Here is a 13,740-nt window from a genome sequence, read left to right on the forward strand (position 1 = left end):
CATTAGGTAAAGCAGCACTAAACACCAGGCTTATACTAGTTCAGTTGAATAAAATCAGCAAACAATGAAAAATATAATGATAACAAGACGCTGTGCTGCTAGAAACTGCTGTTACTGTCGGCTAATTAATGGAGATTTATTCACAAGCGAATCGCTCCCTCTGATGAGCAGTGAAAGCAGGAGAGCAGTGTTTCAGGACACGGATTAGAGCAAATTAAACAGGTAGGGAGGGATAACTACATTTCCACACAAACACATGCTTTTTGCCAGGAATGCCCGTGTGGTCTCTTATCTATCAATATACAACCCTGCTAAAAAATCCAGCTTAAACCAGCCTAAGCTGGTTGGCTGGTTTTAGCTGGTCGACCAGGCTGGTTTTAGAGGGGTTTTGGCCACTTCCAGGCTGGTTTCCAGCCATTTCCAGCCTGGTCTTAGCTGGACAGGCTGGGAGATGACCAGCTAAAACCAGCTTGACCAGCCTAGCCAAGCTGGGAGTCCAGCCAAAACCAACTATATCCAGTTTAAACCAGGTTGGTCAAGCTGGTTTTAGCTGGATTTGGCTGGTCATTTTCCAGCCTGACCAGCTAAGACCAGGCTGGAAATGGCTGGAAACCAGCCTGGAAGTGGCCAAAACCCCTCTAAAACCAGCCTGGTCGACCAGCTAAAACCAGCCAACCAGCCTAGGCTGGTTAAGCTGGATTTTTCAGCAGGGAAAAGTGATGTAAAATGATCATTTTCGTAATTTTAATTAAATGTTTGAGTATACTGACCACCGGGAAAACTCCCAATCATATACGTGTGTATGTGTAAATCTCTGGCTCTCAGTCCTCCACGGCACCTTGGTCCAGCATTTATTTCAAGGGAGAGCTACCCTGTACTAAAATGGCGGCTTTATTGATGCATTCCTTCAACAACAGGCGACATCTAATGTAAATATCTATGACTACAGTATGTTATTATTTTACACATGAACAATTTAGGACTTGATAAACTAAACAGTGCACAAGTGATTATCAGCAAATACTGATATAAATAATGTCTAAAATAGTGACTGACTTTTCGACATGAGTCATGACACACATCACGTGATTCTGAAAAAGCTGAAAGATCGTCACAGGAATAAATGACATTTTAACATACTTCACACTGGAAACAGTCAGGTCAAACTAATGTTAAATTACTAACTAAATAAATTCATAATTTTATCAAAAAGCTGATGAAATATTTCCAAGCTAGGCTATTTTATTTATAAAACCAAACATTTAATTCATAGACTTGTATTCCATCATGGAAAAATAAGATGATTGGCGATGTGAACAGATTAACCTCAGCCTGGTCTTAGCTGGTCAGGCTGGAAAATGTTTAACTAAGACCCCGTTAAAACCAGGCTAAAACCAGCCAACCTGCCTAGACTGGTTTAAGCATTTTTTTTTTTTTGTCAGTAGGGTCTTCCATCTGTACATAAACGCATAAGTACATCATCCATCCATCCATCCATCCATCTATCCATTCATCCACCCACCCACTCATGCATCAACCTATTTATCTATCCTCCCACCCATCATTCATCTATCTACTTATATATATATATATATACAGCCAACCCATCTATTTTTTTAATCATCCATCCACTTATTTATCTATCCAGGCAACCATCACCCACCCACACATCATCTGTTCATTCAATCATCCATCCAACTCACTCCCTTATATATTTATCAAACCAACCATCAATCCACCAACCCATCATACGTTTTTCCATCCATCCCCCCCACTTATTTATCCAACCATCCATCCATCCATCCATCTATCCATCCGTCCGTCCAAGTATCCATTTATTTATTTATCCATCCATCCAACCAACCATCCATCCCACTTATTTATCCACCCATCCCACTTATTTATTTATCTGTTCATCCATCCATCCGTCCATCCCACTTATTTATCCATCCATCCATCCCTCCCTCCATCCATCCATCCATCCATCCCACTTATTTATTTATCTGTTCATCCATCCATCCGTCCATCCATCCTGCCATCCCACTAATTTATCCATCCATCCGTCCGTCCGTCCATCCATCCCACTTATTTATCCATCCATCCCTCACTCCATCCATCCATCCATCCATCCATCCATCCATCCATCCACTCAATTATTCATCAATTTATTTATCTAACCATCCATCCATCCATCCATCCATCCATCCATCCATTTATCCCTCATACAAGAACACATCATCCATCTTAAAAGAACTGAAGGCATAACTGGGGTTAAAACGTTTATTTTAATGTCAAAATATTCAATATTTACATGTTTTGTCTTTATTCCCGATGGCACATATATAAGGGGCAGTTCTGATACTGTAATCATAAGTTAACAGGTGTGTTACACTTCCTGTGTGTGTGTGTCAGTCTGTGTGTGTGAGTGTGTGTGTGTGATCATGTGATCTGAATCTGGCCAATCGCAGCTGCCAGAACACAACATAAACTCCCAATTTGTGTTTATATACAAAAAACCAAATCTGACATAAATAAGATCTCCAAGTAAACGGCGAAGCTGACCATCATTTACTGGAGTACTGGACGAAGATAACATAAATAAACAAACATATAATGTCCAAATATACATAAGGGGAAATCAAGAATGATAAACTCTGAATACTGCAGCACCACAGAGGAATCACCGCACGCCACGAGCAGCGCTGGGAAACATCACAGTATACCTGCTTTATTCACCTGCGAGGATCTTTCAGAGGGGTTTACAACACTATAATGAGACTTTCGCCAACAGAAACTGCACAAAAATCCCATCAGTTCTCTTCAAGATGTACGTGAGATACTCGTGGCTTCGCTTTAAGTGAAAAAAGGTATATTTAAGGCGATGTGGAATATAACTTAACACACTGTTCATATAAATTAGCTTCGTTCAGATTGAAAGGACCGAACGCAACAGAAAAACGAACAAAAATGCACACCTGACGGCCAGAAACACACTGTACGCAAATACACAACCTGTTCAGACCAGAGGTGGGTGGAGTACTCGAAATCTAAACTCAAGTAAAAGTACTTGCGGAAATATTCACTCAAGTAAAAGTAACAATCGTAAAGGTTACTCGAGAAAGAGGAAAAAGTACCTGATGCAAAAATTACTCAACAGTAACTAGTTATTTTTGATGATATATATATATATATATATATATATATATACATACAACAGTTCTGTCTGGTTCTTGAATTTGATTGGCTGATAGTCGTGCAGTATTTTGCCAGTAACATCACACAGAGGCCTCTTCACCCTTCACCTTTGTGTATAACTCCGCCCACATACAGCCAGCAACAAGCAGAGAGACTCTACAGTTCGACAAATATTACTGCTGTTAGACAACATCGTGTACTTCTGACGCTTTTTAGTGGAGAATGTAGTTGTTTAGATTGCAACTATGCAGTTTATTTATAAGAATAGTGCCTATTTTAAAATATTTACAATTTCTGAGAGAGCTCGTCGGCGGACATTAGCCAGCCATAGTGTAGACCTAAGGTGGTTGATGTTTTCTATCCACAAGATGGCGACAGAACCGCATAATAAGCCCTTACGCTTAGAAGATTATAACAGTCTGATTTCTAACTGCAGCAGATCAAATCATTACTAAAGTGGTAGGCATACCTGCCAACACTCTTGTTTTTTCTGGGAGTATTGCCTCTTTGGTACAGTCTGTAAACACCCCCAGGTTGCCAACTTTGGTACAGTACCCGATGGCGGCAGCCGCCCAAAACCTGCTGCATCCCATCCCGTTTGTCAACAGTGTTACTCACTATTCAGAGACCCCCTGGATTTTCAGAGACATGTTGGCAGGTGTGCTGGTAAGAGTGATATTCTAAGTGGATCTCTCTCTTTTGTATGCTGTAGTGCTGTATTTATACTGATTTGCTGGCATATCAGGAATGTGTGTTGTGTTCGCAGAAATGCCGCACGTGTTTACTGTTTTTCCTCATCGCAAACACAACAGCAGTCTGGTAGTGATTGCGTTGCTTTTTTCTGGGTTGATTACTGTGAAATCCCGATTGCAACAGAGAAATACTGTAGGCTGTAACACTGTAAGAAGATATCTCTGTAGATGGATGCCATTTCATGTCACGTTCAGCCTTATAATCCTAAAGTGTGAGCAAAATCAGCAGTTTTTAAAATCAGTAGAGTCATTCAAACACTAGCTCCAAAGTGACGTTGGTGAATGAGTAACGACTTCTGCTGTTCTGACGTCAGCTGCAGATGTGAATGAATGGCGGAAGAAAGTAGTCCTTATTAAAAAAGGGTTTTGAGACTCTCCGTGTTTGATTTTCTTATTTATATACACAATTGTGCCGTCGAACTGTTGTATAAACACAATATCACATGAGTAGCAGTGCCATATGGCTGTATATCAGCACTAGTGGAACGCTAAGGCACGTCTCCCACCAGTGCTGATATACAGCCATATCTCACTGCTACTCGTGTGATATTGCTCATATATATATATAAACTCTGATAAACTCACTGCACAGACAGCATGACCGCCCTTCTCGGAACCGCAGACTGCCATGGCGTGACCGCAGTATAACTCGCACGTCTTCCTCGACTTCAGCCATCATTCCAACACATGTGCGTGCGCCCTAACCGAAAGCGGGAGACACGTCTCTATAGCAACCTCTCGTAACACAACCTCTTCAATGCGGCGTCTCGTGATATTTGCAAACAAAACATGGATCATCTTATTATCATTGGATAGTAACGGAGGAACGCTGCCATATGTAGTGAAGAGTAATGATTTATCTCTAATACTGTACTTGAGTAAAGGTACACATATTTAAATGTACTCGTAACTCAATAATTTTACTCAAGTGAATGTAACTCGTCACCACCCACCTCTGGTTCAGACGTCACGTTCCTGGAGAGATTCCTTCAATGTGTCCGTGTGTGTTTGCAAAAACATCGACTGAGTTTGCTCTAAGATTGCCACTACAGATTGTTTACGCTTGCGGTGAGGAATCATTTCAGAACGCAGGATAGTGAAAGTGTCGCGAGTGGATGACGCCAAACTCCAGGGCCAATTTCTGTGGTGTCTGGCGCGTCTTTATTGTGTTTAGTCTGACTTTCTGACACCTGAGATCTTACATTGGGACATGAGAGCCATGTTCATGCATGTGCCACAATCCTTCAGGATTATAAAAAAACGCACAGTGGTGTCGGCCAATCAGAAAACAGCACACGCTGATTTATTTTAGTCTCCTGGTTTTGCGTTTTGATGTGTGTGAATGGAGATACAGCGGTTCTCAAGACACCTGTGCTCATGTGGAGTAATTCACTTTCTTTTTAGCTTAGTCCCTTTATTAATCAGGGTTCACCACAGCGGAATGAACCGTCAACTATTCCAGCATATGTTTTACACAGCGGATGCCCTTCCAGCTGTAACCCAGTACTGGGAAACACCCATACACACTCATTCTCTCTCTCACACACACACACACACACACTACGGACAATTTATCTTACCCAATTCCCCTATAGCGCATGTGTTTGGACTGTGGGGGAAACCGGAGCACCCGGAGGAAACCCACACCAACACGGGGAGAACATGCAAACTCCACACAGAAACACCAACTGACCCAGCCGAGACTCAAACCAGCAACCTTCCTGCTGTGAGGCGATTGTGCTACCCACTGCGCCCCTATCAGCATTATAATCCAGCGTATTATTTCCCTCTCTGACACAGATGATGTAGTGAGCTGAACCGGCGCTGCGCGGTCCCCATGGCGGATTTGCGTAGAGTGTGTTTCTGCCTGCGGCACCTGAACGCGAGCACCTGTACGTGAGGGAGGTAGAGCACCATCAACACATCCACCGCTCCATACGCTACTACAGCAGACCACAGGTCAACAGCGCAGGCTCTGTGTTCTGCAGGTCTGAGATCAGCAACAGGAAGTCCTTCAGTGGTTCACAGGAAGCAGACGGGACCCACCTCCACCCGCCGCTGTTCTCCGAGACCTTCGATGCCCACGAGGGGGAGCTGCTGAGTGTGCTGCGTCTGGAGGAAGACGGACTGATGGACACACACACACACACACACACACACACACACACACACACACACACACACACACACACACACACACACACACACACACACACACACACACACACACACATTAACAGTCAGTCTACAGCAGTATCGTCAGTAAATGTATAACTCAAGTATGGCATAAAGTACATCCAGCCGGTTGTCATCTCAGATTACTACACAGCTGTCTGGAATACTGGATTCTGTATGGATTCCCAATAGTTTTAATAGTCAAAAACAAAAATATTTCAACAGAATATCTGATCTGTTCATAATAAAATAAACACTAGTGACTCTTAAAGGGTCACAAAACACCAAAACACATGTGTGGTATATGTGTCCCACACTGCTAAAAACACTATTAGGACACCTATATTTCACTAAAAAGTGTAAATTGGTTGTTTTTGCGTTATTTCAAGCAAATTCGTACTTCCGGTTTGAAACTAATTGTTGAAGCTGCGTCACGGTCATGAGATAATAGCGTGTATTCCAGCGTGCAGACTGGACGTCTGTGCTAGAGTGAGTCTTATTACGTCTTACAGTGTGCTGCATTAATGCATGAGTAAGGCTTGGTTCAAACCAATCAGCGCGCTCTATTGTGCAACTTCATTAATATTCATTACTGTCACAGTGTTCAGACGGCAGAGACGCCACGTTGTGTTGGCAAAACAAGCGTGAAGTGTAGCTTTTATAGTTTGCTGCAGTGAAGTTTTGTTTTCATTTTCTCTCTGTGAGAGCGCAGCTGGAGTCACGTGTGGAATAACAGTGTACGCGACGCTCGACAACAATAACTTACGTGTCTGAGGAGGATTATTGTTTACCTGAGAGCTGTTCTCATCTGCAAACGCTGAGATCCGGATTCGCTTGTAGTATTCTCTTAATAAAGACGCGGCTCTAGTTGCTGGTGATTGTCCTGTCTCTACAGATTTGGTAAGTGAGCGAGCAGTGCTCTTTGTTTATTCAGTTTGTTCGTATCGAACTAAGTTAACTATTGCACAGAGTGTAAACATGTTAGCACTAAGGGTGGAGCCGAACCCGAATACGGTATTCGGAAAGGCACGAATAGCGTGTTTTTACGAATACTTGATTCGAACAAATACTTGAAAAATGATTTGTATTCGGGAGCAAGAAAAACACTATATCAAAAAGCAGCGTTTCCTCATGAGACCACAGTGCATGCCCGCGTGAGTGAGTGAGTGAGTGAGAGAGAGAGAGAGAGAGAGAGAGAGAGAGAGAGAGAGAGAGAGAGAGAGAGACAAAACGCGCCAAAGCCCGAAACTGAAAGCGAGACGTGACTTTTAAGGGACTGTTTCATATGGATTTATTAATCATTCTTACTGTTCAGTGATCGCAAACTGCCGTAGTTTATTAAAGACGCAAACTCCTCACTGCACGTCAGCTGCGCGCCTTCAGCAGATCTCATCATTCCTGCAGCACGAGGGCTTTATGGTTGTTTATGCGCGCCAAAAGTGGCGGATCTGTCCGGTAAAATATCTGACTGCGTGTCACCGCATCCCTAAGGACTGTTTGGCGAAATATTTGACTGCATGTCACTGCATAACAAACGACTGAAAGGACATAACTAGAGATCTCTCCACTGTGCTACTAGGTGAGAGCGTGTGGCAAGCCGTTTTAGCATTTAAACCTTGTTCAGACTATCCATAAATATATTTAGAGATATCTCTAATTATATTTTGACTTGTCATAATTATAATTCGACTAGTCAGATTGGAGATATCTGCAAATATATTATGACTGACTAGTCATATTCCTCCATTGACTTCCATTGAAAAATATTTACAGATATCTCTAAATAAGTTTTGACTAGTCACAATTGTAATTAGAGATATCCCCAAATGAGTTTTGACTAGTCAAAAATCCAATTCAATATATCTACAACTGTAATTAGACTTTTAGTAAATTAATTAGAGATATCTTCAAATATATTTGTAAATATCTCTAAATATGATGAATTAAAGACATCTCTAAATGTATTATGACTAGTAAAAACTCAGAGATATCAATTACAATTGTTACTAGTCAAAATTCATCTGATTTCGTACTAGTACAATTGTAATTGCAGATATGTCTAATTGTCATTCTGAGTAGTGGAATTATAATTATGACTAGTCAAAATATAATTAGAGATATCTCTAATATATTTATGGGGTCAGAACAAAGATTTAAATGCTAAAAAGGCTTGCCATAGAGAGCGCTTCTCACTGAACACTGCACCGCGCAACCTTCTATGTAATGTATTATCACATGCACTAAAAGCATCCTCTCCTGATACTGTCTGTGAACCCCCCACAAGCATCAATCCCCTCAATCAGCACAGCTATGCTCTGCTAAATCCTCCACAAGCACCAAACCATCAACACAGCCACATTCTGCCCCAGCAAGTCAGTTTCAAACATAAAAAAAACAAACAAACAAACTTTGTGTCTGTTTTGTGTCAGGCAGATGACAATAGCAGGGCTGTATCTTTTAGTATTATATAGAATACTTTTGTTCTGCCAGATCCCCCAGGCAGGGGTTTATTTAGATTTATTTAGTTAATTTTAGTTTTTGGAATTCTGTGCATTGGAAAGAAGTTCTTTCAGAAGAAGAACAGTTTTTTGAAGTATTATTTGTTTTTGTTCTGTCTATTCAGTGTCCTTCAACAAGAACGGTGGTGGTGGGGTTCATAATATTCACAATGGTATTTTATTAGTTGTTGGTTTAACCATGGATGAGATAATGGCTTCTATGTTATTTTCTTTTCAATGACATTTCTTGTCACATGTTCAAAAACAACAACCAATATTGCATGTCTATAATTTATATAATGGGTATAATTAAACAATACTTTCACTATAATGTAAATTAGAAGTGTAATAGAAAAAATATATATTTTTCCACCATTTTGAATTTTACTCGAATACAAATACAAATACAAATACAAATACTTTTCCCCCCTCAACAAATACAAATACAAATACAAATACCGGCTGCTCCGCACATCCCTAGTTAGCACTACAACCAAACTTTAACCTCGTGGAGGATTTTCACCGCATTTTGTGACCGGAATAACACACGCGGCTTTCTGACACTACCTGCCGTGTGCATCTAAGTTTCCGGGAAATGCGGAGGGTTTTTCTCTCTCATTCGCCGTGCGGTATCAAACATTGCATGAAAAATACACGCTTAGAGCAGATCCTCCAATCAAATATCTCGTTTGTCGCGAGGGGCATGAATGAATTCCCTGAATGAAAGAGCCAAACTGCAGTTAAAGTCCACCATTTAATCATTTGGCAAATAATTCCACTACAGATGTCCATGTAAACACAGTCACTTTCTCCTGTGTGTGTGTGTGTGTGTGTGTGTGTGTGTGTGTGTTTTGACTCTGAAAGTCACCGCGCCCAAATAGACACTCCCACACCAAGCCTCTTTTCTTCCTCCGACACTCCCCCCTAAACAGAGCTGGACACGCCCACTTTTCTGACTTTTTCCAAAGTAGGGGTGTGAAAACACCCTGCTGAAACGAGGGGTTTCATGGCCCTTTAAATCTGACCCAGACAGCATGTGAATGTGGGCCACTTTAGGCAGTTCTGCAGCACTGCTGCTCTTCCTTTGGCCCAGACATAATGAATGAGCCTGAAGTGGTCCACCTGTGCAATGGCAAAGTGGGCCAAAGACTCAAATCCATTTATGGGCCATTTAAGGCAAAGATTTGGCCCTTATGGCAGAATGTAATCTGAATGTGAGTCTAATGTGGCCCATGTGGAAAATCATCAATTTGGCCCAAAAGATGGAGGACAAGCGTGAGGCACAGTTGGAAAAAGCTTAGTCGTTTAAGGGGAATCTGGGTCTAAACCTAAAGTGGCTCACATGTGTAGGTGCAAATGTGGCCCAGTTATCTTAAGACATATGTGGGCCACTTTTGGCAAATCTTCAGCACAGTAAACTCTGGCTATTGTGGATTTGAGCCTTTAGAATCTACTCACACTATGCCATCCATACTGTGCCCAGGCCCGTTTCCTGGATCGTTTGAGAAGTGTGAGTGCGCTGAATCGGGCTCAGGTATGGTTCACTTGGCCGGCCCTGGCCCGGTTGGAAGAGGTGGGCCTGAGCGCGGTTCACTTGGGCTTTGGCGCGGTATGTTTGTAGTGTGAGTGCAAAACGCGCCAAAGCCCGAAACTGAAAGCGAGACGTGACTTTAAGGGGCTGTTTGATATGGATTATTAATCATTCTTACTGTTCAGTGAACGCAAACTGCCGTAGATTATTAAAGACGCAAACCCCTCACAGCACGTCAGCTGCGCCTTCAGCAGACCTCCTCATTCCTGCAGCACGAGGGCTTTATGATTGTTTATGAGCGCCAAAAGTGGCGGATCTGTTCGGTGAAATATCTGACTGCGTGTCAAACGACCGAAACGATATAACTAGAGAAATCTCCACAGTGCGAGAGCGCTCACTGAACAGCGCAGCATTGATGACGTAAGCGTGCCCAGGCCCGATTGTAGTGTGAGTGCGGGCCGTCGGGGGAGACGGGAGGGGGGACAAGCACTGTACATAGTGTGAGTACAGCCTTAGTGGCCCGGAGAAGATTTGACAAATGGGGCCCAGTTATCCTGTAACAAATTTGGGCCACTTTTAGCAAGTATTTGCGAATAGTTATTAGTGATGCACGCAATGATCACAGAATAACCAAAAAAAGGCAAAGAATGGCAATCTCTGATTTCTGAAATCCCTTTCAACAACTGCAGAAAGAGACTGAAAGGGCAGAAGCACAGCTTCATCTGCAGAGGAACAACTGACTCTGAGCACACTGCAGCAAACCAAGACCAGACCCGAGATCAGCCTCCTAAAGCCTGCGCTCAGACAAGCTGCTCTCTCCACATCAGATGAGGAAGTCTGACATTACTGTGGAGTTTTTGATATTGTCTTTGTTTTGAATTCAACACATCTATATTTGCAGCTTGTTATGAATATCCTCACTGTACAGTGTTTGTGTTGTAGCTGTCAGCTGAGCGGGCTGCTGGAGGAGCATGGGCTGAGGGTTTCTTGTTTTTGTTTATTGACCCCACGCTGGCTATTCTACCTGTTGCTCTTCACATATCTAGAGTTGTACACTGTGATCTCCTCTCCTGTTTGAGCACTGGTTAACCAGATTTAGTGATCCTGAAAGTTCCTATCCAGATCAGATTAATCCAATCCCATGTTGCTTTGAAAAACTGCCTCAGCTGGATTACGCGATCCCGGATCACAGAAACAGGATTACTAAATCTGGATCAATTTTATCAGGATTAAACCTTCTGAAGGCCAGGCCCCGGCGTCTCTCGTAACGAGGTGACCATTAACCGATTTCTCAGAGGACGACAACTGGACAACCGGCTGCAGCTCTGACGCAAGATTATAGAGAGCGGTAACAGCGCTGCAGTGTTTGTCTGAGGTTATTAGTCTGCTGTTATAACCCGAATGTGTGTATTTCATACAACGCGAGAAGCAGAATGGCGAGTTCTACTTGGATGAATCGCGGTGCGCTCACAGCATTCAGAAAAGTTTAGATGTTTTCAACTAGGTGCGGATGGAAAACGGCACCGTTTACAAGTCCTCAGCAGCCACATTTTAGTAAAACTATAGCAAAACTACACACTGAAACTACATACTAAATCATTTTTAATGGATATTGGCGATGATGTTCAGTCAATAAATATCAATATCACCCAGCCCAAACACAGACTCATCCCGGACCTGAGAATCACCGTCAGTCAATATTAGTACCAGGGAAAAACACTGTGGATTTGAGACTGTTTGGTGCCATCTAGTGACGACTACAATAACCTCAATCAACCCAAAAACAGCATCATCCTGCTCAGCCCAGAGGCAGATCAATCTGCTGTCTGCAGGACAAACTCTCCTCATTTTCACTCGCTATTTCTGAACACAACACTATATTCTTGCTTGTCTAGAAAATGCAGACTGATCTTCAATGTTTAATATTTAGACTACCCTACTGAAAAATCCAGCTTAAACCAGCCTAGGCTGGTTGGCTGGTTTTAGCTGGTCGATCAGGCTGGTTTTAGAGGGGTTTTGGCCACTTCCATGCTGGTTTCCAGCCATTTCCAGCCTGGTCTTAGCTGGACAGGCTGGGAGATGACCAGCTAAAACCAGCTTGACCAGCCTAGCCAAGCTGGGAGTCCAGCCAAAACCAGCTATATCCAGCTTAAACCAGGCTGGTCAAGCTGGTTTTAGCTGGATTTAGCTGGTCATTTTCCAACCAGACCAGCTAAAATCAGGCTGGAAGTGGCCAAAACCCCTCTAAAACCAGCCTGATCGACCAGCTAAAACCAGCCAACCAGCCTAGGCTGGTTTAAGCTGGATTTTTCAGCAGGGTAGAGTCGCGACACACACTCTGAGCGAGAGCAGCATGTGCTGCGCTGTGTGTTCTGAAGTGTGCTGCTCCTTCACTGCACTGACCTCACAGTTGTGCAGAATCTCATCAGGACCGGCGCTGGAGCTTTCCTGGAACACGTGACCGTTCCAGCCGTGGAGGTGCAGCGTGTGTGGGGTGTGTGTGGAGTGTGTGTCCGTCACCGCCGGCTCACTGGAGCAGATGGAGACGCTCTGAGACACACTGGAGCTCAGCAGATGCAGGAACTTCATCTGGACCTTCCCCACACCATACAGCATCTGTGGAGAACAGAGACATCAGCACAAGCGTCTGACAACACACACACACACACACACACACACACACACACACACACACACACACACACACACACACACACTCACACACAAACACACACACACAAACACACACACACACACACACTCACACACACACACACATACACAAACACACACACACACACACACACTCACACTCACACACACACAAACACACACACACAAACACACACACACACACACACTCACAAACACACAAAMACACACACACACACACACACACACACACACACACACACACACACACACACACACACACACACACACACACACACACACACACACACTCTCTCTCTCTCTCTCTCTCTCTCTCTCTCTCTCTCTGCAAGTCACCACCAGGAAACCTGCCCTTACTTTACCGTAATCACATGACAGATTTGCAGAGTCATGCTCAGATTCACTCCACAAACATTTCCCACAGCTGGAGTCACTTTCTGAGTCATGTTAGGTTCATTTACAGTCAAAAGCAGCAGATTTAACAGTAAATAAAGCCAATACACAACCAGAACCACCTCAGCAAATGTGCATCATCACAGCTGTGTGCAGAGTACTAGTGATGTATAATAGTATGGATAGTATTAGTAATGTTTGTACAATCCCAAATCAGATAAAGTATGGAAAACACAGATAAAAAAAGAAAGTAGAGATTTCTGAATTTACTTTGACTTGTGTTTGACTGCGGACAAAACAACACACTAACTTACTAATGTGTTCCTCATGATTATTATTGTTTATTTTTTCCTCATAAATATATTTATATTTTTCATTATATATTAGTCTTCTCCTGGGACGCTCATGCACAGTTCAATAAGACATTGCAGAACCACATTCAGCTCATATTACAGAGTCCTGCTGTGGAGGAAGAGGAGACAGACACTGGACTGGCCTGCCTGCAGTCCCGACCTGTCTCCAA

General features: G+C 42.9%; 1 protein-coding gene across 3 annotated transcripts in view; it reads right to left on the bottom strand.

The window, feature by feature from the left end:
- Positions 1 to 2,266: 2,266 nt before the first annotated feature.
- The window catches only part of col24a1 (collagen type XXIV alpha 1 chain), a 143,946-nt gene continuing 132,472 nt past the window's right edge, over positions 2,267 to 13,740 (bottom strand). For 2 of the 3 annotated variants that reach the window (XM_073939503.1, XM_073939502.1), the window contains exons 59-60: positions 12,555 to 12,767; positions 2,267 to 6,074 (exon numbers count right to left, since the gene is read on the bottom strand). In XM_073939503.1, the coding sequence (XP_073795604.1) occupies positions 5,970 to 6,074; positions 12,555 to 12,767 (318 nt within the window). In that variant the 3' untranslated portion in view covers positions 2,267 to 5,969. The remainder of the gene's footprint in view (positions 6,075 to 12,554; positions 12,768 to 13,740) is intronic. The other variant, XR_012398847.1, reaches the window with a different exon arrangement.

This window comes from Danio rerio, chromosome 23, assembly GCF_049306965.1.
Source record: "Danio rerio strain Tuebingen ecotype United States chromosome 23, GRCz12tu, whole genome shotgun sequence".
Classification (NCBI taxonomy): Eukaryota; Metazoa; Chordata; class Actinopteri; order Cypriniformes; family Danionidae; genus Danio; species Danio rerio.